The 20,034-nt window shown below is 41.7% G+C and overlaps 1 protein-coding gene across 2 annotated transcripts in view; it reads right to left on the bottom strand.

Annotated features, from left to right (window-relative positions):
- EVA1A (eva-1 homolog A, regulator of programmed cell death) overlaps positions 1-20,034 on the bottom strand; it is a 202,334-nt gene that overhangs the window by 121,951 nt on the left and 60,349 nt on the right. For both annotated transcript variants that reach the window (XM_085057001.1, XM_085057002.1), the window contains exon 3: positions 13,172-13,295. In XM_085057001.1, coding sequence (XP_084913127.1) covers positions 13,172-13,295 — 124 coding nt within the window. The remainder of the gene's footprint in view (positions 1-13,171; positions 13,296-20,034) is intronic.

Raw genomic sequence — 20,034 nt, 5'->3', positions numbered from 1 at the left:
TTGATATTTAAAATATACACAGCTAAGCATCATCCATATATTTACTGGTACTTCACCCCATAATAGCCTTACATAAATATTGAAAAGAACCGAGGCAGCGTAAATGACATAAGAGAGCTGGGACTGGGAACAAATATGCATTTTTCTCTCTCACTCTCCCAAGCAGAACTGGCCTCCTACAGATCATTCACAATCTGGTCATAAGCCTATTCTAACTGTTACAGTCTGGATATAATTCAGGCCAAATGCAAACATTTGTACTAGTGGGTTTCACGTTTCACCCTGAAAAATTAAACACGCTTAAATGGCCTCAGAAAGGTGGCAGTGATATTCAGCAAATGGCTTACTCCACTCTAATCCCCCATGCAGTCATTTGTAGGGCAACAGAGATTTACCATGATTAAGATATTTGCTAAGGATAATATCCCTTTTATTACTGCCTGGTTTCAGAGACACTGGCTTAAATATAACTCAGTAGAAAGAACCCAAGGAGGGAACAGCTGCAGGCTTTTCTAGACACGTTTTTAAAGGTCATTATATGACACAATTGTAACTTAGCTTGGACAATTACAGGAAAACAATTATAAATGTTTCTAATAGAAAAATGGTCTCAAACAGTAAAGTCAATAGGAAGACCTTTTGTAATTATAGGATATGTACAATAATATTAATGTGTATGACTTACAGTAAATATATTTAACCAGCATCTAAAGAACATTTTCACTTATGGTTCAGGAGAATTTTGTGAATGATCATGATTTGGAAGCTCAAAACTAAATGTCAATTGCCTCAGTCTCTGAAAGACCTTAGAGATAAAAGCCCCTAAAGAGATTTTGCTTTTAACAAAATGATGAAATGCATTAATGCCAGAGGCCCACCTTGCCTAAAATTATATTTTTGAACAGAACTTGTGGAAAAAATTAAGAAATTTTGCCAATCAAATTATTCATACTTCCCATAATCAGTGCATAATAGCTGACTCTATTTCTCAGATCAAAGAGCTGGAAATAAATGTTAAGAGAAATCTTTTTTCTTCACAAAATCCTGAAGGATTTAAATGTTAGAACTGAGGATCTGAGCAAAGAAAGTGAATTTGTAGTAAACAGAGATGCTTTTGCCCAATTCTTCTCAGGTCAGGATTATTTCCCATAGAAGACTTTTTAATCTATTTTAAAACTGTTAAATTAACATGACTGTGCCCAAGATGTCACTTCAGAACCAAACAGCACTCCATCTTAGCCAGTAATTTCTCTTTAACCCAATTTTTGCCTTGCTCACCTTCATCCCAGCTTTGTTAGATGTTCCTCTTCATGCCACCCAAAACAAAGAACATTTCTTGCCTTGAAATTCATAACTCTTCATTAAATCCACCCATTCCACCATGACCTAATTCCCTTCAACTGACAAATGACTATGTTTAACTAATGGGTGGTGGTTTGTGCTGGTCTGTGAAAAAGGGCATGGGGAGAACTCTCTTTCCCACTCAGCCACTCTCTTCAGAAGAACTGTGTTAGTGGCAGGGACATCTCCAGTGCTCTGTGTCACTCTTCCCTCCTCCAGCTCCTACTGCACCTGTCAGGCAGGGATTGACTGCAAAGTGGAACAGCTGAGATGCACAAGTGGAATACACAACACTTTAGCCACCAGTTAAAATTCAGCAAACTTTTATGGACACTGAAAGCCATCCCTAAATAATAAAGATAGTGATAACACACATGGTGAGATTTTGGTGATTTCACCACTTGTCTAGGCAGAATACTTACATTGCTAAAGTCACCACATAGCAATTTTTTGTGTCAGCCTAAAGAGAGAAGCCAAGGCAGCCATGGGTTAACCATAGAAATTTGAACTCTACTATGGATGTAGTCACTCCAGACCATAATTCACAGAGCCATTGAGGACAGAAAGCACCTCTGGAGAATGTCTGAGGCAACCCCCATGTTCAGACCAGAGTCAGCGAGAGCAGAAGGTGGCTGAGGGCCATATCCATTAAAGTTTTGAACACCTCCAAGGATTGAGACTTCACAACTTCCTTGGGCAAGTTATTCCAGTGATACTGTTAGGCATGTGACAGATGAGTTTAACAAGTATCTGTTTCCATCTCTTCTGTGGAGACTAGGAAAATGAGTTTCCAAGTCAGGAAACCCATGAAACAGTAGGACAGACATCTCTAAGCAGCATCCTTGAACAAGGTTGCTGTGCACAGGACTGCCCATGAACAGCTTGTCTTTGAGATATCCATTCAATCCTTCCTAGTAACCTGTGAGCCCTGGTTTTATATTTTCTTTTTCTCCATAATCAGCTAATTGCCAGGAACTTCTGTAAAATATAGAGAATATTTTTAGGGCTAAATAGACGTCTATCCTCCCAAAATTAAAATAAGGGAGTACATCTCAAAGCAGTGAGAGCCTTGGACAGCATTCACTGACTACTACACCCTGCAGAGAAGAAGATAATTGTATTAAAATAATATTTTCCAGTCGATGCACCACTTCAAACCTTTTCCCCATGCTTCTATTCCTATGTTAGATATTTACTTACTTTTCATTTCAAGCATTTATTTCAGTATTTTATCCCCTTGCATTTTTGAAGATATAAGCAGGTTCTGGCCTTCAAGACCCTGAATGTAAATCACAGATTCATAGAATCCTAAAAGGTTTGGGTTGGAAGGGACTTTAAAGGCCTTCATGTTCCAACCCTCTCCCATGGGCAAGGACACCTTCCACTGCCCCAGGTAACTCACAGCCCCATCCAGCCTGGCCTTAAACACTTCGAGGGATGGGGCAGCCACAGATTCTCTGGGCAACCTGTGCCAGGACCTCAACACCCTTAAGGCAAAGAATTCCTTCCTAATATCTAATCTAAATCCACCTCTTTTAAAGTGTAGATTTAGACTAGATATTAGTTTTAAAGACATTCCCCCTTATCCTATCAGGGACAAGTAAACACAGATCAGAAATTTCTCCCAGTGACAAATGCCTACCATTTAGATCAGTTCACATGGCTATGGCTCCTTGCTTTTTTGTTTTCTTCCAATTTCACTTATGACATGCTCTTCATATCCTGAAGTTCCAGAGCTTCCTCTAATCCATGTGAACCTGCTGCTAATTAAACTTTCCGTTCATATCAGTATTTGAATAAATCCATATCAATCCAGTCAGCATTCCCATAGGCAGTGTTGGGTGGAGGACACTTTTCCAGGACAGCAAAGGTCTCCAGAATCCTCAAGTACAGCCCTTGTTATCACTTCCCCACAATCATTTTACTGTGGGCTGCCCGGTCACTCCCTCATTTCAAAGGAATCCAAAAAGGATTGTACCTTTAATTTGGAGCATAAAAAATGTGAGAGTGTCACAAATTCATACATTTGCATGAAAATATCTTTTAACATTATTTCAGTTCAGTTTTCCCTTGAGAAACTTTTTGTGAAGATGGTCTAATTTAATTTTTAAGAACTGAAGTTTGCCACCCTCAGCAGCCTGGTGTGCACTGCTTACTTCTGCAGGAGATAGTCTGAAACTCCGAAAGATACAATTCAGATGACAGTCCAGAGTTATATTAAACAGGCAGCCTGCCAACTTTAAAAGTACCTTAAAAACTCGAGAGTGCCAAGTCTTGGAGGTCTGAAACTCTTTCGACAAGTAAGAAGATTGTTCTTTGCAAACGACCTTGTCAGATTCCTTTAAAATTACATTCCTGATGCACCCATCCAATTTGCAGTGTTTAAAAGGCACCTCTCCCCACTGTCACTTTCATTAGTCTGAAGTAGTTGTCCTTTTATATTCTGCTGTGAAAAGCCTGGCAGTGCTGCAAATTAACTGCTACATTTCATTTCCAAAGTATAGTTCAGATGTACCTAGTTGCACTTTCCTGTTGGACAAGGAGAGGTATATGGTTAACTAAGGAGGAAAATAAGGAAAAATACCAAAATATGTGCACTAGACTGTGAAAGGGGAGTTAAAAATAACACCAAAATAAAACCAAATTTAATTTCCATCCTATTTCTTTCATTAATGAAATTGGGCTGATTTTCTGAAGCAGCTGTGACTTACTGGTGCTCTGTTGCCTGAGCCTTTGCCTCACCATTTGTTCGTCCTACTTCCAAGGACCTGCTGGCTAAAGTTCTGTGAAATTTGACAGAAACATTGAGATGACAAATGTAGTGAAGTCCCTGTACATTTTTTAAGAACTGGTAGCCAATATCAGAAGAGAGCCAAACCAGTGCCAAAGCTGGTTGTAATCATTGCACTGTCCCACCAGTCAGACAGCATGGATTTAGTACCTGTAAACCAGCCAACTAATAAACTGTAAACTGTAAACTTGGCCAGCTATCATGGACTTAAATCTGGAATAGCTACACCATGGGAGGTAATATGGGAAGAACAGCCAAAACTTTTGGACTCCAATGAAAAAATGGGAGAGATTCACTAAGGAAAAGTAACTTAAAGATATATAAGGAAAAAGACTTCATTAGCACCACTGCTCACAGCAGTTTTTTCTGCTCTTCCAGTGATTGTATAAATCTGGAGTAATGCTGCTTAAAGTTATTATTAAAATAGCTGAAAGGGAGAACTTAGTCTTATATCATTAAAACAGACGTTAAAATAATGGTGATAATAATTCTGACACAGGAACATTAAAAGGATACCTGATTGATATTTTTACATATAACCCACTGGGTTGCCTAGAGCACACAATATGGGAAAATGAGGTCTACTAGATTAAAAGCTAGTTCACTACTGTCCTAAATAATTAAATACTCAGTATTCCCTAAATGACTTTGCCTGAGAAGAAAAAAAATGTAGCTCAGAGAAGTACAGTAACCAAATTTCCAAAATTCATCATGGATGCTTTAGAAGTCCCAGTTCGCAGAGACATGAATAGGTGTCAACCTCCAGTGCCTTTGAAGTAGTCAGAAAAATAAGTATAAAAGTGAGAAGAGCTTGATACACCATTAGTATGATAAAATGCTGAAAATGTTAGGACATACCTGTTTTAAAAATGTTCAGGTAATTTTCAAACCAAGTGTAGGACTAATATTGTAAAAATAATGAGGAAATGCACAGTATTGGAAAGAGTTTCTTACCATGACAATACCCCAGAGAAGATTTACTCTTCTCTGCATTTTTTTTAAATTTTTTTTTCTAAAAGACATTCATTTAAGGAGAACAATTGATCTGTATTTTCTTTCTTGAATAAGTCCGTATAGAGAACCTTCTGCAGTGTGTAATTTACTTCTCTGTTCTGTGAGTCCCACACTCATGGTTTAAAGTGTGGAGTCAATACAACAGATCCAAGCTTTCACAGAAGCCAACCTTTGCAGCATCTCACTTTGGTTTTAAGAATATGGTTTCTGGGACATGCTTTTCATCTCAGTTTTTCACCAGAACACCAGAAAATCTTGAAGTCTGTCATTCAGAGCTTGCAAACCTCTACCACAGTAGGACTGTGTTGGGATTTAGACCTATGGGCTCCATTTTTAACAATTTGGTTTCCTTGCATTCTGGTTAATCACTGCATGGACTCTCCTCGCTCTTCTGAGGAGAAGACTCCCAGACCACTTTGCCTCTGCCAGCAGCCAAAGCCATTTCTGACACCTGAAGGACCAGCCACCACACAGCCTCCATGGTCAGCACAGAAAGGTACCACAGGTGCCACAGTGCCCAAGGATCTCCTGGGGCACATGGGGAACTCCTCCTGGCAATGCTGTAGGCTCACCCATCCCAGCACCAGACCATGGTCTAACCCGTCTTGCCCTTCACTTAAAATTCATGCCTTAAAAAAAGAGTATTTTCATCCCTGGTTTCTTGGATTGTTTTTTTTTTTCCAGGACCCCAGAGAATGGACAAAGAGGATGTGTAAAAGTCACAGCTCTAGGATTTATACAACTTAAGCAGATTTCAGAATTTTTCATTTTTAGTGGTTCACATCTGGATACTGGAGACCTGACCCAGCAAAGGGAATCCTTATATCTACACAGTAGGAAACACTATGGTTTTCACTGACTCCTTATTATGTCAATAATAGCTGACTGATTATGTTTGAAAGGAAAATGGGATTTCTTTTAATTCTTTTTTTTTTTTAACTCTCCAAGGTCCAGCAGCAGTTTCCTTCTCTGCAGGGGCAGGAAATCATGATTATGATAAAAACAGTGTAATATAATTACATTAGTGATAATATCATATTTCTATTTATTATATTAGTTAACACATTGTATTGATATTGCAATCATATTTACAATTAACTGACAACAATCTCTGCATTTGCTGACAATGGAATCACACGTTCCTCTTAATCCTCCTTCTGGCAGTTTAGTGATTACCGTGCTACAGAGATAGGGCTATTTGACAGCTCCTGAAAATCTCTGTGCATCAACAGCTTAAAACAATATTAACCATTTGCATTAGCATATCTCTGGTCCCGATTGTGGGCTGATAGATCTGTCCTCTGTTATTTACAACATCCTTTTATTTACACCTTTTCATCACCACAGCGGTTGCTGCCTGAGGTTTTATTGCCCTTATAAATTTCCACTCCCTGCACCACCTTAACAGTTTTGAATTAATACAGACAGGCAAGAGAGAGCTAATGAAGGCAGGAGGCAAAAAGCTAGCTCTGTTTCCTCCATGGTTGGGCTGGGGGATGTGCCCATTAAACACCCCTGACTCCATCATGCTGCTTGGGGAAGCCTGGCCCACCAAAAAGCAATGCAGCAAACAATGCAGTGAACTTCTCTTGCCACCAATAAACCTGCCTGATGAAGGAGATTAATGCTTTTCTGAAAGGGTTGATGAGTACTGAATTACCAATCTATCCCAGTACTAAAATCAATCACCAGCATTAAAGCAACCAGGAATATATTTAGGTCTCTCTTTGGTCTCATCTGAAACTTCTACAAAACCTCTGTATTTTCTATAGCACTCTGCTCTTCCTTACAGCATTTTTCAAATCCTGTCTAGGGAATGAAAGCCTTAAGGATGTGTGATGAGATAAGGCTTTTCAGGCCATGTTCACTGAATTTAACAGAAAAGGTGCAATCCTCAGCCAAGCAAAGCCAACAGCAAAGCCCACACAAGATTCAATACTGAAGGAATGGGTGGTAGGGAAATTAAAAGTTGAACAAGAGGCACCCAGTGCAAGCCTAGGTGGTCCTCTCAAAACCTCCCTTCCATACTTTTCAGCCAGTTCAGCTGAAATCTGATGACCAGACCTGACCAATTCACATGAAATCACAACACAGAGCAGGACTCTTCACAGTACTTTTATAGCTGGAATAACTCTGGCAACACTAATTGTATTCGGCCGTTTGCATATGCTTTGTAGTACCCCTGGCAAAAAAAATTACACATCCTCACCAAAAGGCAGACACTCCTGGGACACAGCCAGACAGCTCTATCACTGCATGATAGACAGCATAAATTTGAAGATGACACTTTTATCAGATGGTGATCTAATTGGAATTAATTCCTAATTGATTTTTAAGTTCAGTTGCTTTCTAATTAAAAGTGCCTGAGGCTGTTAAAAAAATAAAGTTATCTGAATAAGATTTTGGTAAGGACATCAGGATGGGAATTCCCATGTTTGAAAAAAAAAATCATTGACTTTCCAAAAGAATTAACAGGGCTTCTGACATTTTTATCCTACACTTTATCAAATCTATGGTGAAGAGAATGAAAGCCTGCTGTCTTTAAAATGTGTGTCCAGTCAATTCTCAGCCCAGAGGTTTTCCCATAAATCAAAGCTACAAGTTCCAAACCAGAACAAAGTGACCTCTCTCACCCCCTTTCTTTCTCCTAACCCCTCACAAACTTTTGGCACTTCATCCTTTGCCAACAAACATAAGTTTCCTTCCCAAATACATTTCTCAGAGCCTTGATGTGCCTTTCCCAAATATGTTTTTGTATTGTTACAGAGGGATTTGAGCTGGAATTGGAGCCCAGGTCACAATCCAGACTTTCTGAAACTTCAAAGGCTTCAGGCTTACACTTGCGAATAGAAAGTAGAGCAGCAAAGTTTGGATTTACACTTTGTTACATCACTGAGATTATTAGTACAGGGGGGCTTCATACCCACCACCCTTAAATTATCACATCCAGCTGCTTCACTCAGCATTTTAAAATGAAATAATAATAATTTGAAAAAAACATTGGATGGACATTATCCCTCCCAGAGTCCTTGAAGTTGTAAGCTAAAGTAGTAACTGCCCAAGAGAAAAGAGGGAAAATATCACTATAGCATCATGGGAAGCTGCAGCTTTAGGCTCTTCAGAGCTGAGAAGGAATCAGTCCATCCAGGACAGTGTGGCAATGGCACAGGAAGACACAAGAGAAAGGCACTTTCCCTTGGTGGGTAGGGGTCTCATGGAGTAAGTCTAATAAATAGGGTAGGAGCTCTCTCCTCTCTCAAGATCACTGCCAGCAAATGGCCACTCAGACAACACATCTCATCCTAAGAAGTCCTTCTGCAGAGCAGGGCAAACATTTATGTCCCCGTTTTGTTCAGGAGCATGACACTTTTGAAACAGCAAGCCAAAAAAAACCCAAACAACCAAAAATCCACAATGGGCAAAGAGCTGCTGTGCAGGGGCAGATGGATCCCAGCTGGTGCAAAAGCCCAGAGCAGCGACCAACCCCACTAAAATCAGCTGCAGTGGTATTGCTGGGATGCAGAGAGGTGAAGTTATTTCTTCAGAATGACTTGGGCAGCCCCACAGATCCTGTTCCCAGCCAGGATTAGATCACACAGCCCCTCCAGAAAGTCTGGCACACAGAGCAAATATTTCCTAGCTTACAATAACACATGATCTTACACGGTTCTCTGTCTCTGAAGTGAGGGGGATGAATAAACACTAAATTGTTTGAATAATATTGGTGAATCCAGATTTCAGTTAGAGGGAATTCATGTTAGACCAATTAAATAGTATGTCAATTCCCTCTAATTATCTGTTCCTGCAGCCTACCCGGTAATTACATTTAATGGGTCTAAATCAAATCAGCATGTTACCTGGGAAATAATTGGATTTATGTGCAATTTTTTAATGAACCTCAAAGGTACCCTGGAGACTGAAGTCCTCTGTGTGTTAAGGGTTTGATCCTAGGCTTCAATGTGCTTTGGATGTGGATCTCAGGATATTTGCCCTGATAAATTGAATGTGCCCATGCCTTGGTAGGAGGCCCACTGGCATGGGACCACCATTCCCATCAACTTTTTTAGCTTCTAAAACAGGGTGGCCATATCCAGACTTCCCACTGGAAACCATCTCTGGCCAGTGCAAAATGCCAAACTACATCTACACCAGGAGAGAACAACTCCAGGCTTCAGTGCTGCAGCAACACATCCCCACCTGGAGCTGCAGGGACCCTGCAGGGGCTCTGCTGAGGCTGTTGAGCAGGAGGATTTGCAGAGGCACCTCCAAGTTTAGAATCACAAGCCATGCTCTGCTGAGACCTGTACTGTGCCTTTGAACATCTCCCCCAAAGAGTAGGGCACATTAGAAACTAAGAAAGACATGGTATAGAAAAATAAAATAAACCATAGAATCATCAAAGTTGGAAGAGATCAAGACCATGGAGATCAAACACCATCATGTCAACTACAAATAAAATCTAAACCTTTATACAGGCTTGGCCCTCTAATCACAGAGCAGTTATAAGTAAATCTCCTTTGCCCCAAACTGAGACAGAATAGAGCAATTTATTGATCATTTCTGATCTCCTTAAATATTCTATATCTTAAAATTAAAAGTAGACACACATAGTGTATTTATTTACTTACAGGCATAGAGAATATGCAGGACTGCCAAACTCCTGACATTTAAAAGCAGTTCCATGCACATATCTCAGCCTTGTACCTGCATGAGTGTCCATTAGATCCCAGATCCATCTACTGGATCAGAAGGGACCATGAATAGCACAAGACTTCCCAAAAAACACACAAGCAATGTCATTTCTCACTGCTTCTACTTAAGCATGCACTTCTCTGAACTATTTCTTTTAATTTCTAGAGGAGGTGAGCCACAAGACCTCTTTTGGCACAAGTTTTCCCTGCTTCCAGAGAAAGCAGTCTCTGAGGGATTAGTACAGGAGACACCCCCTCATTGCCCTGCTCCCCAGAGCTCCACCATCTGAAAAATCTTTGTCTTTCAGTTTCAGCATGATTTGCTGTCCTCCATCTCCTTGAAATTCTGCCCACAAGAAACCAAAATAGCACCTTGCCTTGTGCATGAACCTCATGCAGCAAGCGAGCATCGAAACCACTCGATTTCAAACGCAGGGGAATGTCAGGGAGACATAACTGCAGTGACAGTGGCTCGAGGGGATGACTGCACCATCTCGTTATTCTTCAGCAAAGGTACAAGCAAATGCCACTAACTTCAGTTTTGCTTTCTTTCAAGGAAGTCTTTCTCTTTAGATAACTACCTCTGTTCAGGGGCCTTTTGAGGCTTCAGCATGACTCTGATATTGGGAGGGCTTGGACATCCTTATTTTATACCAAAGATGTCCTGTCCAAACTCTGCAGGCCACTTCCCAAAGTGCCTCTAACACCTGTATACAAGAATATTCACATTCATTTTACCTAGGTAAGTGCTTAACCAAAATATCTACTTCAGTGACATGATCCCTCAATAAGCAACAAAAAGAAATAGATATCCCTACCAGTTCAAGACAATTCAGACCTTAAATAGCTTCTTATTAAAGTATTTCTGCCACGTCTGCTGTTAAGAAGGAAAAGTTCAGAAACAGAACCCAAAAAATTGTATTTGCCTTTTGATAAAGTTGTGTCTTGAACCCTGTGCCAGGCAGTGAGCTCTTGCCAAGGACTCTGATGCTCTTTGATTACAACTCTGTGTGCTCAGACTCTCTGGAACAGGTCAGCACTTCATAGGACCACAGTTTTGGGGTTCAGCTCTAAAGCATATATTCACTTACAGCTCATAAACAATACTCAAATAGTCAATAAGCCAAAAAGCACACCAAAATTTCTCATGGTCCTGTATTTTGCATTCCTCAGTCCCCTCATTAGCTTTCTCCCTACAGAATGGTGGAAAGGCTTACTGAACTCACAACATCACTAGTTACTGTTTGTGAGACTCCAAATGAATATTTTGGATCATCATGGAAAGGCTGACCATGACCTGGTGTTTCTGGACAAAGCTAATTCTCACATATTTCAAACTTTGTTATTAATCTAGTGGGTTCAGATTAAAAGTATGCCCAGTCACTAAGAAACAATAATTTCTGTCAGATTACCCTGTTTCACCCTGCAAAATTGGAACAGCCTGAAAAAATGTCTTGGGGAAATGTTTTCAAGCAGCTTTCTTTCAGGAAAATCACCTACCCTGCACACTGACAAACTCCTTCTCTTCTACCATATCTGTAATTAGCAGAGAGTGCCAAGCCATAAATATTTATGCACAGATGGATCCTGAATTACCTTCAGAAGTTCAGCACAGGCCTCAATAGTCAGATTTTTCAGGAGAGCTTTGATACAAACCCTGCAGGTTCAGGAGGACTTGTCAGAACATCCTGCTGATCCCCCCTCTCCAAGAGATGCATTTCTCACCCAGCAAGGGATGTTACAATCACTCGCGAAAATCCCACAACAAATGCAGGTGCTTCATTACCTACTTCTGATTTGAATTCCTCACAGATCTGGCCAGATCCCTTCAGTAGCACAGGTCTCTGCCTGCTGGGGCAAAAAGTCTTCTTCTTTGCTGCTGCTGGGAGAGTCTGAATGTTTCTGCTTTTGTTTCAATCCTTTTCTGAAGCCAGATCTGTTTTTCTCCCCTGTACAAGCTTTCCTTTATTGTTTCTTCCCACAGAAATTTTGCTGATGTTATGCTGGGACCATGTTAGTTATGTCATCTAAAAAAGAGGCTGGTCTGACACGCTGTGTCCAGACTGATTTCCATGTCCAGTTAATATGCCATGTCCCGCTCATTCATAGAACTGTTAAGGTTGGAAAAGACCTCCAAGATCACTGAATCCAACCACTAACCCAGCACTGCCAAGTCCACTGCTAAACCATGTTCCTAAGCACCACATCTACACATTTTTTTATACTTCTAATCACAGTGATACCACCACTTCCCTTGGAAGGGTGGAACAGGGCAGCCTATTCCAATGCTTGACCATCCTTTCAGTAAAGAGGTTTTTCCAATTTTTAGATCCTATCTAAATGTCCCCTGGTGCAACCTGAAATTGTTTCCTCTTGTCATATTGTTTGTTACCTGGGAGAAGAGACCAAACTCCACCTTGCTACAACCTCCTTTCAAGTGGTTGTAGAGAGTGATAAGGTCCTCCCTGAGCCTCTTTTTCTCCAGGCTAAATTCCCCCAGATCCCTCAGATGCTCCTCATCAGCCTTGTGCTCAAACAGAAACAGGTCCTGTTCTCCAGCTGACATCAGTTGGCACAGTTTGTCCACTATCAAACCAAATCCATCTCCAAAATAATGTGTCTGTTTCCAAAGCTCTGATGGAGAATGGTGTCTAGGTTGTGCTAGCTCCCCTGCTGGGGCCAAGAATTGGCCAAGAGGGTGTTGGTTGTCCTGAGCCAAAGTTGTGCTGGGCTCACTCCTCCACAGCACGCATGACTGCACTCCCAGTATCCAGCCCCATTTAATTTAAACACAGCTCATGAGATCATGCAAAACACAGGTAAACGTTTCCCAGCCTGATCTGGGAGCAATTTAAAGCTGGCTTATGGCATGGCATGGGCAGGTGAGGTTCCTCACACCATCATCTCCAGGGCCTGCCTGAGGCACCCAGCTCTGCAGGAAGACTTTGCCCACACAAGGAGCTCCTGCTACTTCTGAAGGGGATGACAGAGAGAAGACAAGTTCTGCTACCCCGGCAGGACAGGAGGGTAGCTGTAGATGGGAGCAGGAGGGGCCCACCCAGCACTGACAGCATGATCTTGGCACTGGCAAAGGCACCTGCAGAAAGAGTCTGCAACCCAGGCTGCTGGCAAGGAGGAAGGAGATAGAGCAGCAGCGTCGCAGCAAGGCAGCAAGTGAGGGAGAAAGGGGAAACACTCCACACCAGGGGTTCTCTTACACTAAAAATAGAGGTGGAGGAGAATGGGAAGTCCTAGAAGGCCTCACCAGTGAGTATTAAATGTGAAAATGTTTTGGTCTCAACAGAACAAACAGATTGGAGAGTGAGATACTTACTTGGCCTGCACTTGTACCACACGAGGAGGTACTTGCCGGTCCCAGGGCACGGATCTGTCCCGAACAGCCGGCTGTTGACGAGGAACTGGCAGCTCCGCCTGTCCTGGCACTCATCCAGCATCTTCTGCAGCCGGGGATGCGCACAAGAAACAGAGAAACAAAAGCACTTCAGTGTCCCCACTAAAGGGAACATCAAATGGAGGCAAACTAGAGAAAGGCAAGGCCATCCTTGCCTCCACCACCAGCCCTGGCATGAGGCAGGTGATGGTGCTCAACGCAGTGGGTACCAGAGGAGCCATGGACTCAGTGCTCCTTGCACTGTTTTAAGGAGCAGGTTTTCATCCCTTTGCATGGGTGCAAAAGGGAGGATTTGCACTGGGATGATTGCAGAGATTTTGAAACATTTGCATGCAATTTAATCATAATATAAAACAGTACCATTCCAGGAAAACAAGCTTTGAGGACATGGATCCACCTTGACACTTAAAAGTAAAGGCTCAAACTCTGCCACCATCAATCTGCTTTAGATTTCTCTGGAGGTGCACAGTTTCAAGACAGCTCTTGTCTCAGTTATATAAAAGCTGGTATAAATACCTATATAAATTGCTGGTATTCTAATAATTAGTAGTTGTGATGGGAGCACTGTTATACAGCCAACTTAGTCAGTTTTTAATAGGGTTCATTCCTGTTCCCTCATGATTATTACATTCTTTGAGCTAAACTCAGAAAGGGGCTGTGAGTCAGAGGGTTCTCTCACCACTGGCATTTTGGGTCCTACCCCCTTTTCTGCTTTTCCTCTAGCCCTCAGTCCCCACTCCCCCATTCATAACACTCACAAAAACTCCATCTCAGAATCCACAGGGGCAAGACATTCTGTCTCCTGCTAGAAAATAGCTTCATTAAGGAAGATTAATGATTTCTTTTAACCCTATGATCCTCTAAAGCAGTGGTGGGGGGGAGAATATTATTAAGTGGGGCAGTAATTAAGTTTTAAATTCAACTGGATGGCTTAGGTGGTATTTATGTACTCCTGTAGGGCCCCTAAAGCGCTAAAATTACCATAATGTTTGCCTGACACACATGAACCTGTCAGAGCATTTTGAGACCACAGAGCGAGGTAATCCACCAGCTTCGTTAAGTCCCTGTGATAGAGAGCTGTGAATTCCAGCCCCAAAACAATTAATTTCACTTGCAAGGAGGCACTGGAAAATCCTTCCTCAGAAATTCCCCTAGACTCCCCTGGTCTCTTTTGTCTCCTCTCTGTTCACTTTTCTTACACCCACCTCGATATTTGGGCTTTCCCACAATCTTCTCCCTGTGCCATTAACATAAAGGCTGTTTCTCCCCTACCATGTGCCACCCAAACCAATTTTCTCTCTGCTTCAGTGACTACTTTCTATTTTTGAATTCTCCCTGAATGTAATATATAGAATCTTTAGCATTATAACTCTGAATGTCATGCTCTGAACAACAGCTGTTCCAGTTTCAACTGCAATTTGAAGCTGCCTCATTTGCGGTTGCTCATAACTTCCTAAAGCTTTCACCTTTTGGGCTGACACATGCAAGAATTCGTGCCTGCCTCAAGCCTGACCTTTATTTTAAAGTTCAAACCAAAACAATCCAGGCCTTTTCTAGCAGGCAGAGAACATATGCTGTTGTTTTCCACTTACAAAGGTAATAAAATGCAGACATCTTGTTTAAAACTACAGAGTTTAGGATGGAAAGGCTGAAAGGTGAACACTGAAGGAGGTGCCTGGGAGCATTAGCCCCAGCTTGACCGTCACGTTAAAATGCATAGAAACAGCATATTCTTTCCTCTAGGCTCATAAGGGTTGGCTGCTCACTCAGCATGTGAAATTTAATTTAATGCAAAATCCAGTGAGTTGCAAAAGAATTTAAGCGAGGATCCACCACAAATATCTCTTTTCATCTCAAAAAGCAAAGAACAACTGAAACAACTCTTGATGGCTACACATATGGAGAGAAATTCTCTCAAAATCATTGTCCACCTGAAAGGACTTTCTGCTACTGGACAGCCATGGCTGTCCTTATACCCAAATAGAATTAATATTAAGGAAAGGGAAAGAAGCAGCACCCCAAATATTTCCTTTCCCACTAGGGAAGGTTTCTCCCCTCAGAGACAGTAGACTTGGGTTTTTGGTCAACAAACCTGCTCACAAGCAGATGGGTGAGCTTTTCAAGAGCCTTCAGCATTGTGCAATGGGTGCTATTTAAATCAGTTGGAAAACCTCCCTGGGTTTCAGCATGAACAACTTTCCAACAAGAAAACATCTTTGAAAACCTCAGCTGAGATACCTGAGCAGGACTTTTTCATCTGTCCTTAGGCTCAGCACCAGGAGTGAAGGCAACAACTCACTGACCTCAGCAAACCATGGACATGGGGAGCCTTCAGATGGTGCCACTTTGATTTGGCTCTGCTCTAACTTTTGGCAGCTCTTGCTCATTTCACATAAGTGAAACCTCCTGAGTTTACTTCCTGTGGTATGCAAAGGGTGGAACAGGGCAGAAAAAAAAAAACCTTAGGGAGAAATTTGTAACTAAATTAAGGAGCAAAAGTCATCTCTGCCATTGTGAGATCACAGAAAAAAGCGAATTGATCTTGGGGCTCAATATGCCTTTTACTAATTTGTTGTCATGTTTAGCTACAGTTTCAATTAAATTTGACAATAGCCATGACTCAAAGAATCTTCATGGGGGGAAATAAATAAATATTTCCTTTTCATTCACATAACTCTATTTTACCTCCCCCAAAGGGCAACATTTTTCCTGAAAATATTTTAAAAATCATTAAGATTTCTAATTTCCTGTACACTGTTTGAGTAATGTCTTATGCATAATGAAATATATCTATAAGGAGTGAAATCAAAAAAAAAAAGTTCAATCCTCAGTGAAATACATCAGGAAAAATGCAAAGAAAATTAGCAGTAGTTGACTGCTGCATTTTCTTAATTAAAAATAAAAAACAAAGTTGTTACCCCAGCCTTAATGTTAACTTAAAAACTTGCACATACAATTTTTACCTATCCTTGCATGCACAGAAATCTTCTTCCCCATTGCTTTCATCAGTATGTGCTATGTACCAGCATCTTCTTAAACACTGTGCAGAACATGTGTGACCAGATGATCCCCCAAAGGTACAGTTCTCTGCAGTTCCAGGGGTTCTGGTGTTTACCAGAAGCCAAGACCTCGGTTTTCTGGTTTTACTCTCAAAAATCAAATGTCTAGGCAATATCAGAGCTCTGGCAGATGTCAAATGTTGTTTCTGAAGTATTTGCAGATGATCAGCTAGACTGACACCAGGAAGGCTGGGAGCTCACTTGGTAGAGAGGGAATGTCTTGAGCACACATGAGTTTTGCTCAATAGATGGGAAAATGTAGGCAATTCATTCTATGTTTTCCTTGCTGTTCTGGTTGTCACTGTCAGCTGTAAAGGTGGGAAAATACAACCACAAAGCCAAACATAAAGAGGCCCACAGACAACCTGGACTTGCACAGGAATACCAGCATGCCCACAGAACTGTCCCTAACAGGATGTACAATCAGCTCCTTACATCTCCAAGTCTGGTAAACCCCTGACTAAAGCCAAATAAAGTCACCTCGGATTAGATTATATTATAAAAATCACTCCAACTGAAGAAGGTGGAGGAGGAATTCCTGTCTGGGATGAAAGGGGAGGGAAGACACATTAATTGCACAGTGCCATTTTATAATTGCATTACAGTGGTAAATCAGGCCTGAGGGCTGACAGCCAGTGCTCAGGAGGGAAGTTGTGGCTGTTTAAACTCATTCCATTCCCTGGTTCCTGACTGAGCTAAGAAGCTGCAAGATTTAGAGGAGATAAGAGAGCAAGAAATGTGAATTCAAGTAAAACAAACACTAATCTAACCCCTGTGATTTATGCCCTGGGTTAATCTCCCTGTGGTGACCCGGGTCTTAAAGCAAGGGCAGCCTCAAGCTCAAAATCGTGTCTTTCTAGTGGCCACTGCAGCTGAAACACATTTCTCGTGCTCATTTTGTTGTGCTCATTAGCTAAGTAATTGCTTGTGCTCATTAGATAACAACCTTCTAAATCTGGAGCTGGATGTGAGCTCTGCAAGGAGGCCATCCCAGCCATTCCCAAGGGTGCACTCGTTTTTTGTCTGTCTCTTCAAATCACTCTTCAAGAAGTGCTTCCCCTGCACGCTTAAAATAAACCACAACTGAGCTTAACACCCAAGGCAATTAAACTTATCAGAGTTCTTGGTCCCTCTGAGCAGTTCATAGATTCAACATGCTTAGGGTGAAACTTTGGACCCATAGTAGCCAATGGTGAAACTCAAAGGGAACGAGGGCTTTGCCACAGGGCTGTTCCCTGTACAGCCTCCATCTTCAAAGGAGCATAAGGATGACTGCAGGGCATATCGGTCATGCATGAAATTACACAGAGGAGCCCTACTAAATAATTGCCCAAATTGTGTGTTGCTGGGGAGAGTAACTCCCAGAGCAAGCTGCATGAATGTGTCAGAACTGTGTGCAGTCAAATGAAGATGGGCAGATATTTGGACTAAGAATTTTATCCAAGAAGCTACCAGTAATTTTAAGCATTTTTAGGTCAGATTCAGTCCAGGCATGGCCATTATGGTGTAGTTACACCAACACTTATATTGGTGCACTTTCACAGTTTTTGCTATGGAAAGAAGCAAACACAACAAACAAGGCAGCAGGAACTCTCCCTACAGCACAGTGCATTCATAGTAACTTCATGTCACCTTTCATTTGAATTTTGATACTCTTTTATGTACCCTTGAACACTGGTAATACTTTGAAACACACAATAAACTTAGTGCTTTCAAGCTGAAAACTTATTTACAGGTCCTGTTTCTGAAGAGTGAACATTCATCTCTATTCATTCATGCAAATTACTGAAGTCCATGGAGCAAGATTTTCCAAGAAACGGGAACAGTGAAGCACACACTACATGAGGAACTGAAATCCATTTTGATGAGGTACAGGTTACCTGCCTATGGCTTCACCAAGCCACCTTCCCAGCCTGCTCCACTAGAAAGTAGTTCAGCTTTGTCCAAATTACTGCTTTCTGTGCATCACTTGAAGAAGAGATCAAAGGCCCTGAATCCTGATCTGTAGCAGGTTTTAGTGCTCTACTAGCTATTTCTTCTCACTGTCCCATGGACCTTGCAGTGCTCACAGCAGAGTCAGCAGGAGGGAACTATGCCCACATATTTGGTGATTCACATAAAGATACCAGACTGTGAAATAAAAAGCTGAAAACTGGGCATGCATTCCCTGTCACCAACACTGCTATGGGAGTAGTAAATGCCAGCAGGACAGTAGTGGGCTGGGACATTAAAAGTCAGCAGGATTCACCAGTGCTCCTCTGGCAAGGCCTTGAAAGAGCCCAGAAACAGCAATTCACAAAGAGCAGGAACACATTCACCAAATAGAAGGACCTGATAAAAGCTGCATTACAAATATCACCTAATTAACATTACCTACATTTCCTAACAGTAGGAAACTTAATCTATATGCAGAGTTAGCTTCAAAGGGAGAGGAGGTCTAAGCTGAAGAAATACAAAAGGATGCATAACCAAAAGTCATGGGATTAAAGAAAGGGAAAGCTTAAAACACAAAGTGGAAAAAAATCCCCGAAAGCAAACCATTACACTGTCAAGCAGGGTCTTAGTGGCAATGATGGAAGCCCCATGACTTGGAAAGTTTAAATTTAGAGTAAACAAAGCATTAGGAGGCTTACACCCTGGGGAGCAGTCCTGCCTTATCAGGGAAACAGGCTGCACTGGCCACCTCTGCCTCCAGTGCCTCTTCTCCTGCAGGACGTAATCACTCTGCTCTGATGAGCTATTTCAGTCAAGCCAAAGATTTCAAACACACAACGCTTTAGAGATGGTCTATGACCTCTGCATCCAACAGTTCTACTTGCAAATAATTAGCTGGGGGAGCCGCTTGCCAGAGAGGTCTATTTCAGCCTAGGCAAAATTCATGAATGAAACTCAACTGGTTCTGGGATTTTCAACAGCAATTGTGGCAGTGCAGTAACCTCTTCTGGACCCTAAGCTCACTGTTCACCATTGTCCTAGGTGGCAATACAGATGTATTTATTATTCTATTACCACAAGCTGTGGGCCATTAGCTGTTATCTCCTGCTGTGACTCACCCCTGATAACTGTTAATGACCCATCAAGAACCCACTGCATGACTCATGGAATTACCTCATCCTATTGTGAGATGCCCCACCCAGGAGGGAGGAGCCAAGCATTCCCACCTGGATATAAACTGGCTTTGGAAGTGCTCAAGCAGCTTCTTTCTACTGGATTCCCAGTGACAAGAGTTACTGCTGGGCCTTCAGGTGGAGACCAGACCTTCCACAGGATCACTGCTTCAACCTAACTACTTCACTTGGACTGCTGCCACCACCCTGACAGGGTGTCAGGTTGTATCTGACTCTGTCGGTGTTTTTTCTCTTATTATTGCACTTATTTTTAATTTTCCCATTAAATTATAATTTTGATTTACTATTTCCCACTGGTTTGTTTTCAAACAAATACAACCATCCTCTACAAAGTAATTAATATGGTCTGAAAAAGAGTTGCCTAAACTGCTCTTTAACTCACTGCCATTTTTGAGACTGAAACTTTCCTTGTTCAAACTGCCCAGAAACTGTAGAGTTCTAATACACAATATAACAGTGGGTTCTCCTCCCAGTGGTACTGATGGCAATTATTTTTCCTTTCTACCAATTCCTTCCTTCTTTTGCCCTTACCATCATCATCTTATAGATGTTCAGAGTCATAAGAAAGGGCCCTTTCTGATTCCTGTTGAGGCCACTT

This window comes from Lichenostomus cassidix, chromosome 3 (genome assembly GCF_008360975.1).
Source record: "Lichenostomus cassidix isolate B80296 chromosome 3, HeHo_3.0, whole genome shotgun sequence".
In the NCBI taxonomy this organism is placed as follows: Eukaryota; Metazoa; Chordata; class Aves; order Passeriformes; family Meliphagidae; genus Lichenostomus; species Lichenostomus cassidix.
Note: the sequence above shows the minus strand (reverse complement) of the source record. Positions and strands in the feature narration are given on the sequence as shown.